The sequence below is a fragment of the Macrobrachium rosenbergii genome, chromosome 19, assembly GCF_040412425.1.
Source record: "Macrobrachium rosenbergii isolate ZJJX-2024 chromosome 19, ASM4041242v1, whole genome shotgun sequence".
Taxonomy (NCBI): Eukaryota; Metazoa; Arthropoda; class Malacostraca; order Decapoda; family Palaemonidae; genus Macrobrachium; species Macrobrachium rosenbergii.
Genome location: NC_089759.1, coordinates 18,240,463 through 18,258,539, shown reverse-complemented (window position 1 = coordinate 18,258,539; position 18,077 = coordinate 18,240,463). Strand labels below are relative to the sequence as shown.

Sequence of the window (18,077 nt, the reverse complement as noted above, 5' to 3'; positions counted from 1 at the left end):
TAAATAAATAATCTTACATTTACTTCGAAGTAAAATGGATTAACAAGAGACTGACGTTGGCTACAACCAGCTCTTCTAGAGAAGTGTATAAACGACTTTGTCCTGCTTAGCAGAGAGGCAGACACTTTGCTATCCGTGTAGACATCCCGGGATTATATATGTAATCAACGGATAGGTTTGCTTAAAAAGCAAATGGATGTTACAGACTAAATACACACACAAAACAAAGCCACTACAACACCTTCTAAAAACATAACAAACATCTCACACGTCTCGAACTCTCGCCATACCCGCGCAATAACTTCTCGCTGCCTGGAAGAAAGGGCGTTGGGTCGGGTATGATACATGAAACATACGTACCGGGGTCTAAGCGATGTCAGGCAGGGCAGCCGATCGAGACCACAGGTCTACCCCAAAGCCAAATCAAAAAGTCCTTCAAAAGAAGGCATCGTGCTTACCCCATACAAAAATGGGAATAAAAGCACGTCAAAAGAAGAAGAAGAAGAAGAGCTCGATCTGAAGCAAAGATACCAAATGGAAATATAAAATGCCATCTCATCTAAGGCCCTGAAAAAAAAGTAGTGTCAAAGGAACAAGGCGACCTTTTAAAGGTCCAGCACCAAGGAATAAAAAAAATGACTTTATCTGACCTCTACCTGGAAGAAAGAAGGAAAACCTAGGATATTAGGATAAAGACCAACTCACAGGAAAGAATGAAAAATGGGAGACCAGGAATAAAGTTGACCCTGTTTGACCCCTACCTGAAGGGAATACAGGAAGGATGAGGGATTAGGATTGTGAATGACCTAGCTTCGACCTGGAGAAATGAAAGAAAAAATACTAATAAGGGTGACCATTACTGACAGCTACTTAAAGAAAATAATACAACAAATGCCTCAAACTGAAGAAATGTGAATAACGAGTTTACACATAATGGTGACCATATCTAAACAGCACAAAGGGAATATAGATGAAATATGAGATTAGCGATATTTGTGGCTTTATCTCGCCCTGACCTGAAGGAAAGGAAGAGAAAGGGCGAATAAAAGTGACGTTATCTATCAACCTCTTTTTAAAAAAAGAAATACAGGGAAAATAGGGGATTTGGAATCAGTGATCTAATTTCTCCCCTACCTTAAGGATGAGTAAGAGTGACCTTGTATACAACTATACAACCACAACCTAAAACTAATGGAAAAACAACGGCTTAGGAAAAGCAGTGACCTCCTCTAAGAACTATCTAAAGGAAATAGATTATACGAAATGGAATGCAATAGACCCGTTCTCTTTAAGAGAAGTTTAGGAGAGTTCAGGTACAGGAAGCCACACAAGAATATAATAAACACAGACTAATATAATAAATGAATATCGATTTAGAACATTATTCAAGTACCGTTACGTCGCTATAACACTCATCAGTGTTCAATAAGATAAATTGGTCTGTGTCTGTGGTCACGGCTCAGTTTCGAGGTATTGTTGATGACAAATAACTGTTACCATGGTTACGAGTTATTAGTCTGTGTGCAAACAGCGAATACTGATAATGAAAGACTGCCAGCAGGAGCACTCGCGAAGGTTTACTCAAAACGATTATCAATAGAAAGTCCGTGTCTTTTGAAGGTTGCTTGTTCTCTCTCTCTCTCTCTCTCTCTCTCTCTCTCTCTCTCTCTCTCACACACAAACACAGTTAGAAAAGATCAATCGAGACGTTTATTCAAAATGTTTCATTACTGCATTCAGTACTGACATACGCAAACTTTTCTTTGCCATTATCTTCTATCCCTTCAGCTATCTAGAAAATTTCGCTTTTATGTCAAACCCCAAAGACATACTTTAGGTTCGAATCCTGCCCGGGGAAGATGCGCATATTATATAAAATTCCATTTACGTGTAAGCTGTGGCTTAATATTTGAAAGAATATCAAAGTCACGTGTATACTAAGGATAAAACTATCGATATATATACATATATACTGTATGTATATATATATATATATATATATATATATATATATATATATATATATATATATATATATATATATATGATAGTGTGTGTCTATGTGTATATGTGAGTGTGTACCTTTACGTAATTGAAATCGTTTAAGCAAATTACAGCCACTAAAATTCTTGATAACTGGATCACCTAAAGATGTTCATAGCTGAGATTTCAACTGGGGGCCTAAATGACAAGTAGATCTACCCTTTTTAGTTTTCTGTAAAAGAAAACTATTGTGCTGGCTTTGTCTGTCCGTCCACACTGTATTCTGTCCGTACTTTTTCTGTACGCACTTTTTCCGTCCGCCCTCAGATCTTAAAACTACTGAGGCTAGAGGTCTGCAAATTGACATGTTGATCATCCATCCTCCAATCATCAAACATACCAAATTGCAGCCCTCTAACCTCAGTAGCTTTTATTTTATTTAAGGTTAAAGTTAGCCATAATCGTGCTTCTGGCAACGATATAGGATAGACCACCACCGGGCCGTGGTTAAAGTTTGATGGGCTGCGGCTCATACAGCCTTATACAGGGACCAGAAAAAGATAGATCTATTATCGGTGGCCTTGATTATACGCTGTAGCGGCTGTACAGAAAAATCGATTGCGCCGAAGAAACTTCGGCTTAATTTTTACTTGTTTCATTTCTTACGAATCTTTCAGATCTCTTCTGGCAATTTCAGATCAATGCCACATTCCTGTTTCGATTTTTTTTTTTATTACTAGATGGAGGCTGCGTCTCTCCTGATTTTTCTAAGGGACGCCATACCTCTCCTCTGACTTTTCAGATAGAGGCTTCTTTCCTTTTGACATTAATGAAATATATTACCACTTTGTATATATTCAAACTAGAGGCTACACCTCTCATTCGACTTGTAATTCCTTCCATTGTTATTTCAGACGGATGTTACACCGTGAGTGACACCAAGAGCACACTGCTGTACTTTGCCTCTTTGCGATCTGACACGAACTGCTGTGGCTGTGAAGTGCCCAAGGGACCTGGCATCGCCTTCAAGATGTTTACCTCTTCGAAGGAACCGATTCTCGTGATCCAGACTTACGAACAAGCAGTCTGTTGCAGTGCAAATGATTTTGTGAGTCTATTTATCTTTCGTATTTATTTATCTTGCACATTTGCGTATAACCTGATATAGTTAATTTTGTGAACTGTTTATCTTTCAGTTGAATCTGCTTAAAAGACAGTTTCATTCTTGATTTTGTTTGTTGATTATTTTGTATTAACGGTAGTAAATTTGAATAAGCTACACAGTGTTGATTATCCTCATTTCAGGTCCATGTTTCTCAAGTCGCGTGATTTAAGAATTCTATTGCTCGCAGCTTTAGAGAAGGTGTATTAACATTGTTCATTATTTTTTTACTGCTGTTCTTAAATTAGCGGTGGCTTTAAATCAAATGTGACCTTCGAACCTCCTGAAAATCATTCAAGGTATATTTTTAATATTTGTTTGTCTTATAGCAGGTGCTGTAAATTATTTCTCTGAGTTCACACACAGCTGTGAATAAGCTTTACACCTGTAGCATCTGTTAAGCCTTTATAAACATTTATTCATGAATTTCTGAATTCATTAAGTTATGTTTTATTCATAAATCGGCATAAAATGGTCTATTGCAGCTCTTAAACTTCTGTTTTATTATGTTTTCTGGCTAGTCTCTAGAGCTTACTGAAGTTGCAAAACCGTAATATTGCCCTAGAATTATGCAAGCCAAGTAACTGTTGACATAATTTATATGACATACCCTTTACCCTCCATCTTACCAGCATTTCTTTAACAATTCTACTTTTATTACCGAGGCTAATATGTTAGAGAACTGGTTGCGGATATATGTACATAGCCGAGTGTCTTTTGTTACTCTCTTCTTAATTTAGTTCAAAATAAGATGGATAAAGATAAAGTCAAATGATTTTGAAATACATGAATGATTGGCATAATATTAAAATGTTCCCGTAAAAAAAAAACCTTATCGTTACTAATATAGTGCTAAAGTTAACAAAGTTACCTTCTCTTTACCATAATTGAGATTTTAAGAGTGACACAGAAGTCTATCTACTATAAAGTCAAGATTGGTTTAAATAGCTTCTTGGCCATTTTTCATCTAAAGACAAGTGTATCTCAAAACACAGAAGGAATGAGTGGGAAGTCTCTTACAAGGAGGAATGAGAAAATCTGTTCACTTTAGAAGAAGTCATGGAATAAGAATAGGACAAATATTAAATAAGTAAAAAATGCTCCGAAGTTTCTTCGGCGCAATCGAGTTTTCTGTACAGCGTATAATCAAGGCCACCGGCGACAGACCTACCTTTCGTTGGTCTCGGTATAAAGCTGTATGAGCCGTGGCCCAGGAAACTTTAACCACGGCCCAGTGGTGGCCTGTCCTATATAGTTGCCAGAGGCACGATTATGGCTAACTTTAACCTTAAATAAAATAAAAACTACTGAGGCTAGAGTGCTGCAATTTGGTATATTTAATGATTGGGGGGAGGATGATCAACATACCAATTTTCAGCCCTCTAGCCTTGGTAGTTTTTAAGACTTGAGGGAGGCCAGTGCGGACGAACAGACAAATAGCCATTTCAATAGTTTTCCTTTACAGAAAAAGAAAATATACCATGAATGATTTTCAGGAGGTTCGAAGGTCACATTTGATTTAAAGCCACCGTTAATTTAAGAACATCCGTAAAAAAATAATGAACAATAATAATACACCTTCTCTGAAGCTGCGAGCAATAGAATTTCTAAATCACGCTACCTGAGAAATATGGACCTGAAATTAGGATAATCAACACTGTGTAACTTATTCAGATTTACTTACATTGACTCTAATTTCTTTCCTCTCCCTGCACACACTTTTTAGCTTTTCACTTTACCTCCATTCTCTCTTCCTTCCTTTCCATCTTGCTATCCACCTTTCGATCCTTCTGTTTCATTTCCTTCATTTTCTGATCTCTTTATCTTGCTGTCCAGCCACGCCAACACCCTCGTTTCACTACCTTAAACATTAAATCGCTTCCTCTCCTCCACTGCAAAGCTTTGGAATTCTCTTCCTACTTCTGTTTCTTTTTCTGAATCGTACAATCTTCCATCTTTAAGTAGTAGGTCTATTGCTCCTTTAGGGTGTAAGTCTAACATTGATCTTTAACAGTTCGTCAGAACATTCAAAGTTAGCTTGTGTATAGTTAAACGAATCACAGTGCCTTAAAGCAGGAATGTATACTATACATTTGTCATATGATCTCGGAATTTAACTAAAACTCGACCACTTAAATGATTAGTTCTCAAGTAAATATTGATACCTGGCTTAGTAAGAACCCCCTTGAATGACTAAATCAACAAGTGTGACCCAGATCTGGAATACATCGATAGTCGCTCCCATGGCGGGTACTTCGCTTATCATTCGCACGGAGCGTAGGACACATTAATTATTTAGCACTCTAATCTATGAAACGTCAATTATTATTCATATTCCTGATACCAGTTATTGTTACTCATATTTCCAATATAACAGTCATCATTTTTATTTATGAATTAATTGCCATTCCTATCTGGGATGCCTCGGCTAACATTCCAGTGTGGAATAGCTTATCATTCCTCGCTGGAATATCTCACGATAGAAATGAGGGCATGAGGGCAAGACTAATTGACTTAACGAAATCTAGTTCAGAGTAGCTTGAGCTGGAAACACAAGGAAATTATTTATAATTAAAAAGAGAAACCTAAAAGAAATTAAGAAATATAACAGGCTTAAAATCAGTTATTGCAGTTATTAATACCCAGTGATGCCAACAGAGTTAAAAGGAAATGATTTATAATAGAAAAGAGAAACTTAAAAGAAATTAAGAAATATAACAGGCTTAAAATTAGTTACTGCAGTTATTAATACCCACTGAAGCAAACAGAGTCAAAAGGAAATCACTTACAACAGAAAAGAGAAACCTAAAAGAAATTAAGAAATATAACAGGCTTAAAATCAGTTACTGCAGTTATTAATACCCAGCGATGCAAACAGTCAAAAGGAAATCATTTACAATTGACAAGAGAAACTTAAAAAAACTCAAAAAATATAACAGGCTTAAAATCAGTTATTGCAGTTATTGATACCCAGTGATGCAAACAGAGTTAAAAGGAAATGATTTACAATTAAAAAGAGAAACCTAAAACAAACAAAAAAATATAATAGGCTTAAACTTAAAATCAGCGAGGACAATTATTTATAACAAGTGATGCAAATAGTTAAAAAAAAAAAAGATGGTAACACTTGGGTAACAGACTTCTAAATCAACTATTCCGGTTATTAATACCAAGTGATGCAAACAGAGTTAAAAGGAAATGATTTACAATTGAAAAGAGAAACCTAAAAGGAACAAAAAATATAATAATAGGCTTAAAATCAGCGATGACAATTATTTATAACGAGCGATGCAAATAGTTAAAAAAAAGAAGAAGGTAACACTTAGGTAACAGACTTCTAAATCGTCTTATTTTCTTGGAAAGCATCAAAATTACAGTCATTTTAACCCTATTCCTCGGCTGTTGGAGGAAAATGACGTAATTATCGCTGAATTACTGATGCTATTTCTGACTTTGGCGATCGATGCTTGAGCTAGCTTAGACCTAATTATGATTTTGTTCTGTGAATAATAGTCAGTTGAATAATACTAATTAAGTAACTGATACCCCTTGAATACTTTTGTTCCACGTAACTAATTCCTTGAGACTCATGGGATACGTTAGTTAAGTCCATCTGGAAAGGTAATTTTATGCTTGACTAATCATTAATTATATGGAGAATTTAAAAAAATTACAGGTAATGGCCCAAAATGTAGGGTTAACGGAATTACGAACTATGATAATACCTTGCAGAAAGTTTGCATAAAACAACAACCGTATTACCTTAGACTATTTTGAAAGAAAGAGCTTATAACACCTGCGTAAAAAAAACAAAATATGCTTTCTTTAAGGATCTAAACAGGATGCCTTAGATCAGGGGTTCCCTACCTGGGGTACATGTACCCCCAGTGGTGCACTGGATCTGAGAGAATAGCCAGTACTGCTCAATACGTGATGTAATCTGCATTGAGATTGCACAATGTCGTGTCTTTCTTTATTGTGTTTTAATTTCATTTTAGTAAGCAAAGCTTTACTCTACACAAACAGATTTTATAACAAAATTATATCACAATACCAATTTCATTGTTTTTCTTATTCATCGTCAATTTTTAGGGGTACACAGGAATCTATAAAAATGCCCAAGGGGCACAGAAGAACAGTAAGGTTGGGAACCCCTGCAAGGCTTAAATAAAAAAAATAAAATAAAATTTGTATACTATTCGGTGTGAAAATAGCAATACCTGTTTTTTACCAGTTCTGTGAAGGCAAATTTTTTTTTAAAAGTACGATTGCTGTAAATGCTAATAAAAGAATTAAGTGCAATTTTGATCACGAATATGTCTGAATACAACTACTGAGAAATGCACAACAAAATGATTAAAAGAGAATGGGTCTACGAGAGAGTTGTTTGAACTTCATTATTGTGTCAATTATCATTTATTATGCTTATTATACATGAAGCTTTGTTTTTATCGATTTGGTTTTCCTAGTACAACAGGTCTTTCATTGTTATTCATGATGATGATTTCTTTGTTTAAATTGCTGGTTATGTATTTGCGATATTTATCTGTCAGTTACTTGATCATTTATTATTAATTTCTTACTTTCCGCTACTCATTTTCCTTGTTCATATATGGCCTATGAGATCTGCTCCGTATGAATATTATCAAAATTAGAAAAATAACAAAATAAATGGCCATTCTTGTTCAGAGAAAATTCGGCAGCAAGTTATATTCGAAAGATATAATCCAGGGCCGTCCAACCCCCTATGCCCGTGGGCCAAAAGTGGCCCGTTTGATTTTGAAAGTGGCCGGCTAGAGAAAAATTAGTAAAAGTATGTTTCTCTCTTTATATACATACATACATACATACATACATACATACATACATACATACATACATACACGGGTGACCCCTGTGACTTTGTTTTTCAAGAGCGGCCCTCAGACTAAACAACTTCGACGGCCCTGATATAATCATTCATCTCTGCAGGCTCTCCAAATGCCTAGGTTTAATTAAAGATCTTTTCTTATAGGAAGGGGACGTGAAGATTCTTCCAGACCTGACGCTGGGGACGATGGCTGGAAGCATCGCCAGAGGATTTGAGCTAAAGTCACTCTCCAGCGACCGGATCTGCACCATCAACGCAATATACGACGGATTTTGTCTCTGGGATCGATTTTATGAGGTGATGTTGATTAAGTTTGATTTTTATTAGTCTAATGTGACTTTTTTTTTTTAGTTTCATTCGTTTGTGGGACCCTTTTCATGAAGGCAGTTGAACTGAAAATATTTTCCTTTAATTGTGGAATATTTCTTGTGTCGTTTGCTTCAAAGGTCGATTTTGTTATGTAGTTTATTTGAAGCTTTTATATATAAAACGCAATTTTTTGACTCATATTGTGAGGAAGTTTCAGCTAAGATGTACAAGGTATGACTATGGAACTATATAGGAAAACCTTTGTCGATTTGAGAATAATGCTTTAAGGAAAATATTAAGAGTCAGACGGCACGAAGGATTCAGAACATACAACAAGGGAAATCACAAAAGTCACTTGAATTGAAAACTTTGACCATTTCTATGCAGATTATAAAAGGAAAATTCATAGTTGAAGAGAAACTGACTTTGACATAAAAATCTAAGTAGATCTTGACTCAAGTAGACTACACGATTTTGGGAGGCAGTTATGGCTGACATGGAATGATGAGTTTCACTATGCAGTCATGGCTGGTAATTTGGTTTTATGGGGTAACAGCAGCTGCAATTTAACAATTACGGCTGTGAAGGAATTTCTAGAGGTTTTAAGGTTGATAAGCAGGTACACTGGAATGCGTTCCCATTCCGGACAATCGTCATTTCAAAGATAAATTATTCAACTGCAGCTACAAAGGGCGTACCGGATGCTATATAAAGTAGTGATAGGTGGAAAGGTAAATTTCCAAAATGACTTTTTAAGGTCGGGTACACCGACGCCATCCAAAGTGTTTGAATTACCGTAGTAAATAAAGTAATGGGGCTTCCATGGCAATAAGGTGAATTTGACAATATATATATACATATATTATATATATATATATATATATATATATATATATATATATATATATATATATATACATATATATATATATATATATATATATATATATATATATATATATATGCATATACTGTATATATGCATTATACATGTATATTATATATATGTATATATATATATATATATATATATATATATATATATATATATATATATATATATATATATATATATATATATATATATATATATATATATATATATATATATATATATATATCAAGGTGTTATAAAGTTATTGCCAATTTCTTTATGCTTATTTTGTATAGAAATCTTAACAGTTTTCACTTTTTTGTGTTTATACCTGATTTTCTTAAGCAGTTACAAGCTAGACTGCTTTGGTAAACCTAATTTTACGGGTGAATTTTAGAGAATTCAATTGCAGTCAATTGCTCTGTCAGTCTTTCTTATATCATTTAAGGTAACTTTTAGTCGTCTTGTTATTTACCTGATTTTATTAAGGAATTTCGACAAAATGTAAATTCTGGAAATCTGGGTGTCTTTGGCATATATTGTTTTAGTAATATTAGTAATTCTGAGCTACTGTGATACACTTGTTTTGTATTAAGTAATCACGGCGAATTTAATTAAAATTACTAATTCAGTTTCATTACTATGGAATACCTGGTATTACCTGGTAATCTGCATAATTCTGGCTTCTTTTTCTTTGCTGATTTTAGTAAGAATTACTATGCTGTTTTCATGAGGAAGTTTAGTCAAATGGATTAAGTTGCCACACTTGAGGGAAGCCACCATCGTTAAGGCCCATAGATGATTATTGTTGTTGGTCTGGCACGTCTTTTATTTGTAAGGCTAATTGCTTTTCCTTCAGCCTCCTTTATGAAACATCATGAAATAATTACAGCAAAACTGCACCTTAGTACTGATGCAAGGGAATGAATATAACACCCTCAAATGATCAGCGTGTATATTACTGTCTACAAAAACAATAACCATAAACAAATCGGATACGGTAACACCAATCTGTTTAGAAAATGTTTTTACCATGAGATTACATGAATAAATGTACTGTGTAACGTAAATCAAATAACATGCAGCTGAGGCCTGAGCTTGATTTTAAAGAAGATTTTATATGAAGCACTTTATATCTGTTTCCTAGGAATGTAAAAATGCCTCCCGCGCACCTCATGCGAAATGGTACTTTTGAACGTTCAGGCATTTCAGAATCTCTTAGCATTGTATCACACTGCATTGTCTAGAATGAAGGTAACTTGGGACGAGCTTCAGGAAAGTACGTAATGTCCTCAGGGTCAGGGCTTACCGTCTCGACCCTGTTCCTATATTACATTCATTTTTTTTTTATTATTATTATTATTATATTAGCACACTGGTAGCCATGATAATATTCATGAGCAAAAAATCATATGGAATGCGCCAATAAGGCCACTGATATTCAAAGCAGGCTTCCACAGAACGCAATGCCCTCACGTGAAAAGATAAAAAACGGAGAGAAAACAATAATAAATACTACGATATACCAGCAATTTACATCAGTAATACTGTCAAGAAGACTGTTCCGCAGTTTTACAGTGTAAAAAAATAAAAGATTTCTGGCACTGGTAGTGTGACATTGTGGCTACTTAGGATAAAGAAGCCCTCCAAAGCAGGCAACATGTTCTTGATATTCAAGCTCTAAAGGGGCTAGTGGGAGTTTCTCTTTGGCAGTGAACTCATGGAAGACGACTAAATAAGATATCTTCCACGATGACCTAAGCTATATTTTACCTTTACGTAGAGGAAAAGGAAACCAGTACTTTGAGGAGTCCTGTCAGAATGAAGATCCAGAGAGGCTGCATTGCAAATAATGCCTTTTCTTTTAACAGCATTAGATGTTGTATTTTCCTAAATGACTTGACCACTAAAGCTTAGAGTTGAAGGTAGCTCCAAGCATCGTTAAATACCCAGAATCAACAAGAACAGTGTTGATTGCACAAAGCCCATCAAGAAATTGTCAAAAGTGCAATATCAAAAAATCAATGTCATAGTTTCGTTGGAGTTCATTGCATGGCATTTCCATATCGCTGAAAAGCCTAGAAGCAACTTCATTCAGAAATTAGGAACAGTATTTAACTGGAATAAGAGTAACATTGTTTGCATACTTTATTTTCTTATCTTTAAGGCCAATTGCCATGTCACTAGAAGAGGAAAAAGAAGACCTGAAAAGTATGGGAACACTGCCTTGTCAACTGCCTTGTCAAGCACCGGACAAAATAGGACTATACAGGTACTCACAAAAATATCGTCAACAACTCTTTGTTACTGGGCACTTAGATTGTGAATATGAGTATGAGCATAGCCTCTGAAAATTAAGTTTCAAAGTTTGAATATCAGAGGCTTATACCTAACTAAATCAAAAGGAGCAATAAAAGAAATCTGAATAAGTTCAGACTTATCTCCACTGCCAAGGTTACTTTGGATGTAACTCCTTTGATCTATAATCGCTTCAGATAAATTTTTCAGGTTTCAGGCAGTATTAAAAATGAATACAAGGATGGAGACTAGCCTTTAACTGTTGCAATCAGGACTACTGCAACCCTCTATACAAATCTTGTTTTGCTAGGCATGTTTACATGAACGAGGTATTTCCAGATCTCTGCGATTCAGTTCTCTCCTGGATCTGAATACTGGTATTTTTCTCTTCATGCAATAAATTTCTTTCTTCCAGACTTGAAATAAGGTATTCGCTTGGCAGTTAAGTTCTTTGTCGATTATAGGATATAGGGGGCTCTTTATTTGATATGCCGAAGTTAATTTTATATACCTAAATTATTTAAGATTAATGAGTAGTAGAATTAAATCTAGAATTGGTGTCATCTCTGATTTAACGCTTTCGATTTTAGATATTCTTTGTGCTCATTACTGCTATGTAGTCTCTGACATTCCTGCTACTTGCGAAGACACCTTTCGCAGAACTAAGCTTAAAGTGTTTAGAAACACTCAGGAGACTTACATACTTACATAGAATCCATCTGCATGAAGTGGTGAAATATTCGTGATGAAATAGAAGGCAAAATTGTGGCCTTAACAATACTGCAATCAAACCTGGCTAAGTGGATACTGATATGCTCAGAAAAAAACAAAGGCCATATGGTATTGCTCCAATTGCTTTTCTTGTGCGTGCTTTGTCCTCTGATTTAATTTAAGTCAGGATTTGTGTTTGTCTGCCTGCGTTTCCTCAGATTTTACTGCTGTAGCATTACTTGTACGGGTTTTTTCATCCACAGAACTGCTGTTTACTTAATTAGAATAGGTAACAAAATGATTAAGTCCTGTTGTTATTCAAATGTTTGCGAATAGCCTGATGTGCCGAATTTCATTTATGAGGGTGCCCTCATCACTGTCACTCTGCTAGTGGCATGCTTCTCTCTGTCGTGTTTGTCTACTTTGTTGTTTATTCATTTGCATATCTATCGGTCTTTCATAACAGATTGTCCCCGTGACGTCACCACACGATATAGGAACAATCCTTGTCAATAACGGACGCCTGTTGGTGACATTTCCGAGAGTCCTCGATGTCCCCAGGAGAGCCTTTGTCCTGGCTTGCATCATAAGTATGGTAAGTTTTACCTCAGACAAGTGAGTGAAAAGTTAAACATGTGGTGGGCTCTTCGTATGGACGCTTTGTGTCAAATAACTGAGATTGAGATTCAAGCTGTGCTTCTGAATACCATAGTTTCTGAGTTTTTGGGGCAGAAAACTTCCTAACATCGGCTGGAGCTTGCACTTCAGTTTTGTAAATGAAGTAACTTCAATGGAATTTTCAGTGAAGCATTTACTATGAACAAAATAAAATTGGAAACAGTTCTGCACAGCTACTCATGCAAGATTGAGTCGATCACAGTTAGTTTTTTTTTTTTTTGAAGATTTTTTCATCAGTTGATAGGGCAGTATTCTCAAAAACACACAAAGGTGTCACAAGTGGTAATTCTGTTATATTATACTTCTAGGCATTGATATTTGGCTGGATACAGATTCAAGTCTTTAATGCTTGTTTTCTAGCTGGGTGTTCTCATGAGTGAACCCAGATACACGAAAAGCTGACTATAATAAGCTGACGTTAAACCTCCTATCTTATTTTGCAGAAGTACCAGTTGGAGAGAAAAGGCAAGACCGGGCCTTGTAAGTCATCAGACTGAGTTACCCAAATCCACCCATTTCTGTGAAAGAATGACCTGCCTTAATACACCGTAAGAGTTCGAAGCTGAAGGACAGTTTAACTCTTGGAAAGTGAACAAATGCCAAAATGTTAAAATGTTGTTGCTGTTTTGATTCTAAATACTTTGCAGACCATGTGTGTGATGCTTTGATTTTTTTTATATTTATCAGAGAGTGAGCTTTATATTTATATGCTGAAAATCACTGAAGAAAACATTGGAACTATTGTTTGTGTTATTGACTTGAAGGTATTCACAAACATTTTCCGAGTGCCGTGTGGATTCAAGAAATGCACGAGATCTTTTGTTCATCATCGTTTCTTTGACATAACGTGCAATTTGTGCTTCTGTGATTTTTCATAACTGCTACCAGTAAGATACCGAAGTCCTTAATGTATAAAGTTTTATGTATTGACGTCGTGATAACAATCAAATCTATTGCGACACTGATATTAGTCATTATTGTTGTCTTCTATTGTTAAAGTCTTCAATAGATTTTCACTGCAGTTAGAGTCTCTTGTTTTCATTCACTTATTCTATTCCATAATTTGTTTTTGTTAAAAGAGACCATCTTTGAACTGGGTGACTGACATTCAAGCCTCTGTTGAATGATATCTGCTTATCATTGATATATTTTTCCTTGACGTTGCCTTTCTAATAAATCTACAATACCACAATATTTTATCAGCTGTCCAGTATGAATTCTACAGGACATAATGACTAGTCATTGCTGAATTAATCTTTTACAGGTACCTTATTTCTCTTTCAGGGTTCCTAAAGTCCGAAAGCATTGTTGTTGATATTCCATGTTTTATAATGAGACTTGACATACATTACTGTTAGCCCCACATCCTTGTAGTTTACTATGACAAATAACAAGCATTTCTAATATTGCAACAGAAAACTTGACCGACAGAGGTCTTCCAAATTCTGTTGGTGGATTAAGGGTTCTTACTGAAGTGTTATGAAACACAAGGAAATTATTACCTTACACTGGCAACCCAAGAGCTTCTGCAGAGGTCCTAGAGCACCAGTGGATTAAGCAGCCTAAGATTTATGAGATGTTTTCTTGCTATCCTAGATTCCTGAACCTCCAGTCGCCCCTATGCAACATCAGACTCTGCATAATTACGAGTATTTGAGGTCTGGTGCACTTTCTGGACTGACAGTTTTGTCTCATTGCTTACTTCCCCCAGTACATAGCACTGGCTTTTCTAGACACAGTACTGCCAGCATTACACAGATAGAACACGTCTACATATGGATACTTCTGCGTGCTTTCAAAATTTCCAAATATTGAGGAACAATTTGACCCTGGCTAAAGCATAGACTTCGTGGTGTCTGAGTAAAAGTCTGTCTCCCTTATTTGAGCAAAATAGCTTGGAGAATTGCATACCCAGAAGCTTCTTATTTTTATGATGTCTTGATACCTACAGGATTTAGAACCCATTTATTCTAGGCACGGGAAGCCATAATCTTGTCATACAACTGGGATTCAGTTTGATGGCTTGTTCCTTGCAGCCACCTAGAACTCCAGTAATTACGAAAAGACTTCCCATTTATTTTAACCAAAATTTATTCTTTTTCGTAAATAACATTGCTTCTCTAATATCATAACACTAATCATGAAGCTCATAACTTTCCTTTCAAAGCAAAAACCTGAAGACCACAATTGTAAGGATTTTCATGTTTTGTTTAGATTATTTTTTGCTCATGGGGCTTGCTTTATTATTTAAGAATTTCAGGGTTTGTAGTCTTACCTAGCAAGACATGATTCTAGAACATGAAGGCTTTTCTGTCCGTTAAGTATTTGGCAGACATAAATTTTCAGAAACATCTCTCATAGTGACTGAAGTTTGCATCTGTACTAAAGGAGTCTTCTGTCTGTCCACAGTGCTGTCTTCAGCAAGGCAACTGATTTCCTGATATAAGACAAATGCATACAGTGTTAAGTGCAGATTAAAGAAGGACATTTTGCATAATTCTGGTATATCCTTGCATGCATGACATTAAGTCTTTCAGAGAAACACCCCGATGCTTAACTTGAAACTCAAAGCAATCTGATAGACTTCAGTGAATGCTCCGAGAAGCCTTCATTGATATAGGTGAACTCTCATCCAGCTAACAAGATGGATAGACTTCACAGATTTTAGGGTACTTTATCTCTTTTTTCATATAAAGTGGTCTGGTAATGGGGTTTCCTGAGCATATAAGCATCCAGTTAAGTTGGTAAGCTGCCATAGATTTTATGTTACAAACAGAACTGTACCTAGCTATACATTCATCAGCGGCATTGCAGATTTGTATTTTTACAAGTCCAGATTTTAATATATGATATTCACATTTTGATGTCTTGAATATTAAAGAAGGATAAACGTTCATAAGGCTATCCCCTAAATGTCTGAGCAGGAACTTGAAACAAAAGTACCATTTTTCGTCGTTCACCACAAAGATATATCTCCTAGGATTTCAATTTTAATATATGCTACCAATCTTCTAATAAATCGGAATATCATTTGGCGAACCAAATCATCGACAAGGCAACTTTAGAAGCACAAAAACTTTTTCATAGCAATTTATGAAATGTAAAAATATTGCTTAATCGTGGGTACAAAGAACAGTCCTCTTGAACGTCTTATTTTTCAAAGATTATATGAGAATATGAGTTGAAAAACTTTACGGCATTCTTTGCTATTCGAAATAACGAAAAGATCTGACTGAACAGGCTAGCAAAATAGCACTTTTCATGGACATCGCCCTCGTATCCTGATAAAAAAAAATATGAAAAAAAAACCGATTTTGAAAATTTTTCATTACGATTATACAATGTAGTATCTGAAGAATAATGAAAATCAAACTTTAAGAGAGATAGAAGTTTCAATGTAGTTATGTGCTCATGATACAGAGGAGCTATAGAATAGACGAGAAAACATCCACACGGATGTAACAGACGTAAAACCTAATAGAAAAATGATATCTCAGTCACCCATGACTCATGAAATGAATGAACGGCTCCATTGTCAGACAATATACATGCCAAAGGAAGAGCATCATGAGAATACGCCCAGATGACGCTCTTGACCTGTGGATAACAATGGTGAAAGAAGCAGCAAGGGCTGATTATCAGTGCCTCGCGATTTCCTACTGAGAAGATTCTATTCTTTCTTCAGAACTGGTGGAATAAGGACCAATGATAAACGAAGGAAAAAGGACCTTTACTCCTTCGTTCATTTTCATGCCACAGCTTTTAGGTCTTAAGGTAATGACTGACTGCCATCTTTTGAAATTCGATACTTCTAAAAAAAGCCTAAAAAATCTTGTGGTATACTCGTTGAGTTTTAAATCAAAGATATGCCAAACAGCAGATAGCAAATAACAGAGCGCTAAATAGCCAGTATACGAAAAAGTAGGGAAACCGGAGCGCAGAATTAACAAACATTCATAAAAGTAAAATTCGGATAACGGACATCTAATAGCAAATAGATAACATACTAAATAGCATGTGTGTACGGTAATAAAAATCAACCGAGAGGAACTCGAGACCTTGTTAAAGAAAAACCAGGCTATTAAATAACGAGACCAAAAATAAGGCGAACTAAGTTCTATTACTAAAGACAGCACACTGCTGAAAATTCCTCAACCTGTTGTTCATGTGATTGTTCATATCTTTATGATTCCATAATGAACTGCGAATCAGCAATGGTTTGATTTAACCCGGTAACAATTCTGACCTCTTGTAGCAAACCCAGTAACCCAAATCAAACTCGAAAATTAAACCATTGCTTAGTGAGAAGAATTTCCGAAAATCTACAGACTTCTCATCTCGTTAAAATGTGTCAAATTTTAACAAGATTTGTTACAAAAGGGTAAAAGAAATAAACCACGATATCTACTCTTTTAATGACTTAAAGAACTTAACCAACCTCCAATCGTCCTCTTAATCTTCGCCATTGTCAGCATTCTGCCCGGTCCGTTTAGTCTCCAGCGATGGGGGCGTACGACCCAGACGCTACTTCTTCTATCTGGTATTGCTGGGGAAAGAAGGACTAAGGTTAGTTCTCAATGTTCAAGAGAAACCTAAACATGTAATAGTTTCTGTCATCTGATGTATCTGGTAGGGTACGAGCGGTTAGGCAATTATCAAGGTATAAAGTTAGGCGAAAATCTTGCGGCAGTAGCTAAGGAAGAAGGAGAAAGAATGAATCTCAGTTTTTAGGAAATAATCAGCAGTGAAAACGTTCTATCTTGTACAAATGAAATAAGGCAATGTACAACATTATTTTCCAGAGCTAATTATTAGTATTAAAACATTTGTGTTTTTTCATGGTGACCAAGGAGCATGGAAAAAAGAAGACAACAAATCCTGTAAATCAGTGTAAATCTCATTATATCTCAAAAAGCTTATTGGCGGATTACTGTTGCATGATCTATATTCATAGGATATAGGTGGTAAAGAACGTGCGAGGGTGAAGAAACTGAAACTTTCTGAGTTGTTATTGTAACATTTCACACCTCATGTCCCACTTTTTCCAAAAAACCTTTTGATACCACTTTGAAAAATCTATCATTACTAACAAATACTGGTTAAGAACAGCCCTCTGTTCTTCTCCCTTGAGTCTTCTTATATCTAAGTTTTGGATAACAGATCATGATTCTCTCCCTATCATCCCTTACATT

The 18,077-nt window shown here is 35.6% G+C and overlaps 2 protein-coding genes across 2 annotated transcripts in view; one reads left to right on the top strand and one right to left on the bottom strand.

Annotated features, from left to right (window-relative positions):
• LOC136848434 (uncharacterized) overlaps window positions 1-13,912 on the top strand; it is a 32,781-nt gene extending 18,869 nt beyond the window's left edge. The window contains exons 4-7 of the mRNA XM_067120722.1: window positions 2,898-3,091; window positions 8,160-8,312; window positions 12,674-12,802; window positions 13,329-13,912. Coding sequence (XP_066976823.1) covers window positions 2,898-3,091; window positions 8,160-8,312; window positions 12,674-12,802; window positions 13,329-13,382 — 530 coding nt within the window. The 3' untranslated portion in view covers window positions 13,383-13,912. The remainder of the gene's footprint in view (window positions 1-2,897; window positions 3,092-8,159; window positions 8,313-12,673; window positions 12,803-13,328) is intronic.
• Window positions 13,913-17,283: 3,371 nt separating this feature from the next.
• LOC136848673 (uncharacterized) overlaps window positions 17,284-18,077 on the bottom strand; it is a 35,461-nt gene continuing 34,667 nt past the window's right edge. The window contains exon 10 of the mRNA XM_067121123.1: window positions 17,284-17,431. Within this exon, the coding sequence (XP_066977224.1) occupies window positions 17,375-17,431 (57 nt within the window). The 3' untranslated portion in view covers window positions 17,284-17,374. The remainder of the gene's footprint in view (window positions 17,432-18,077) is intronic.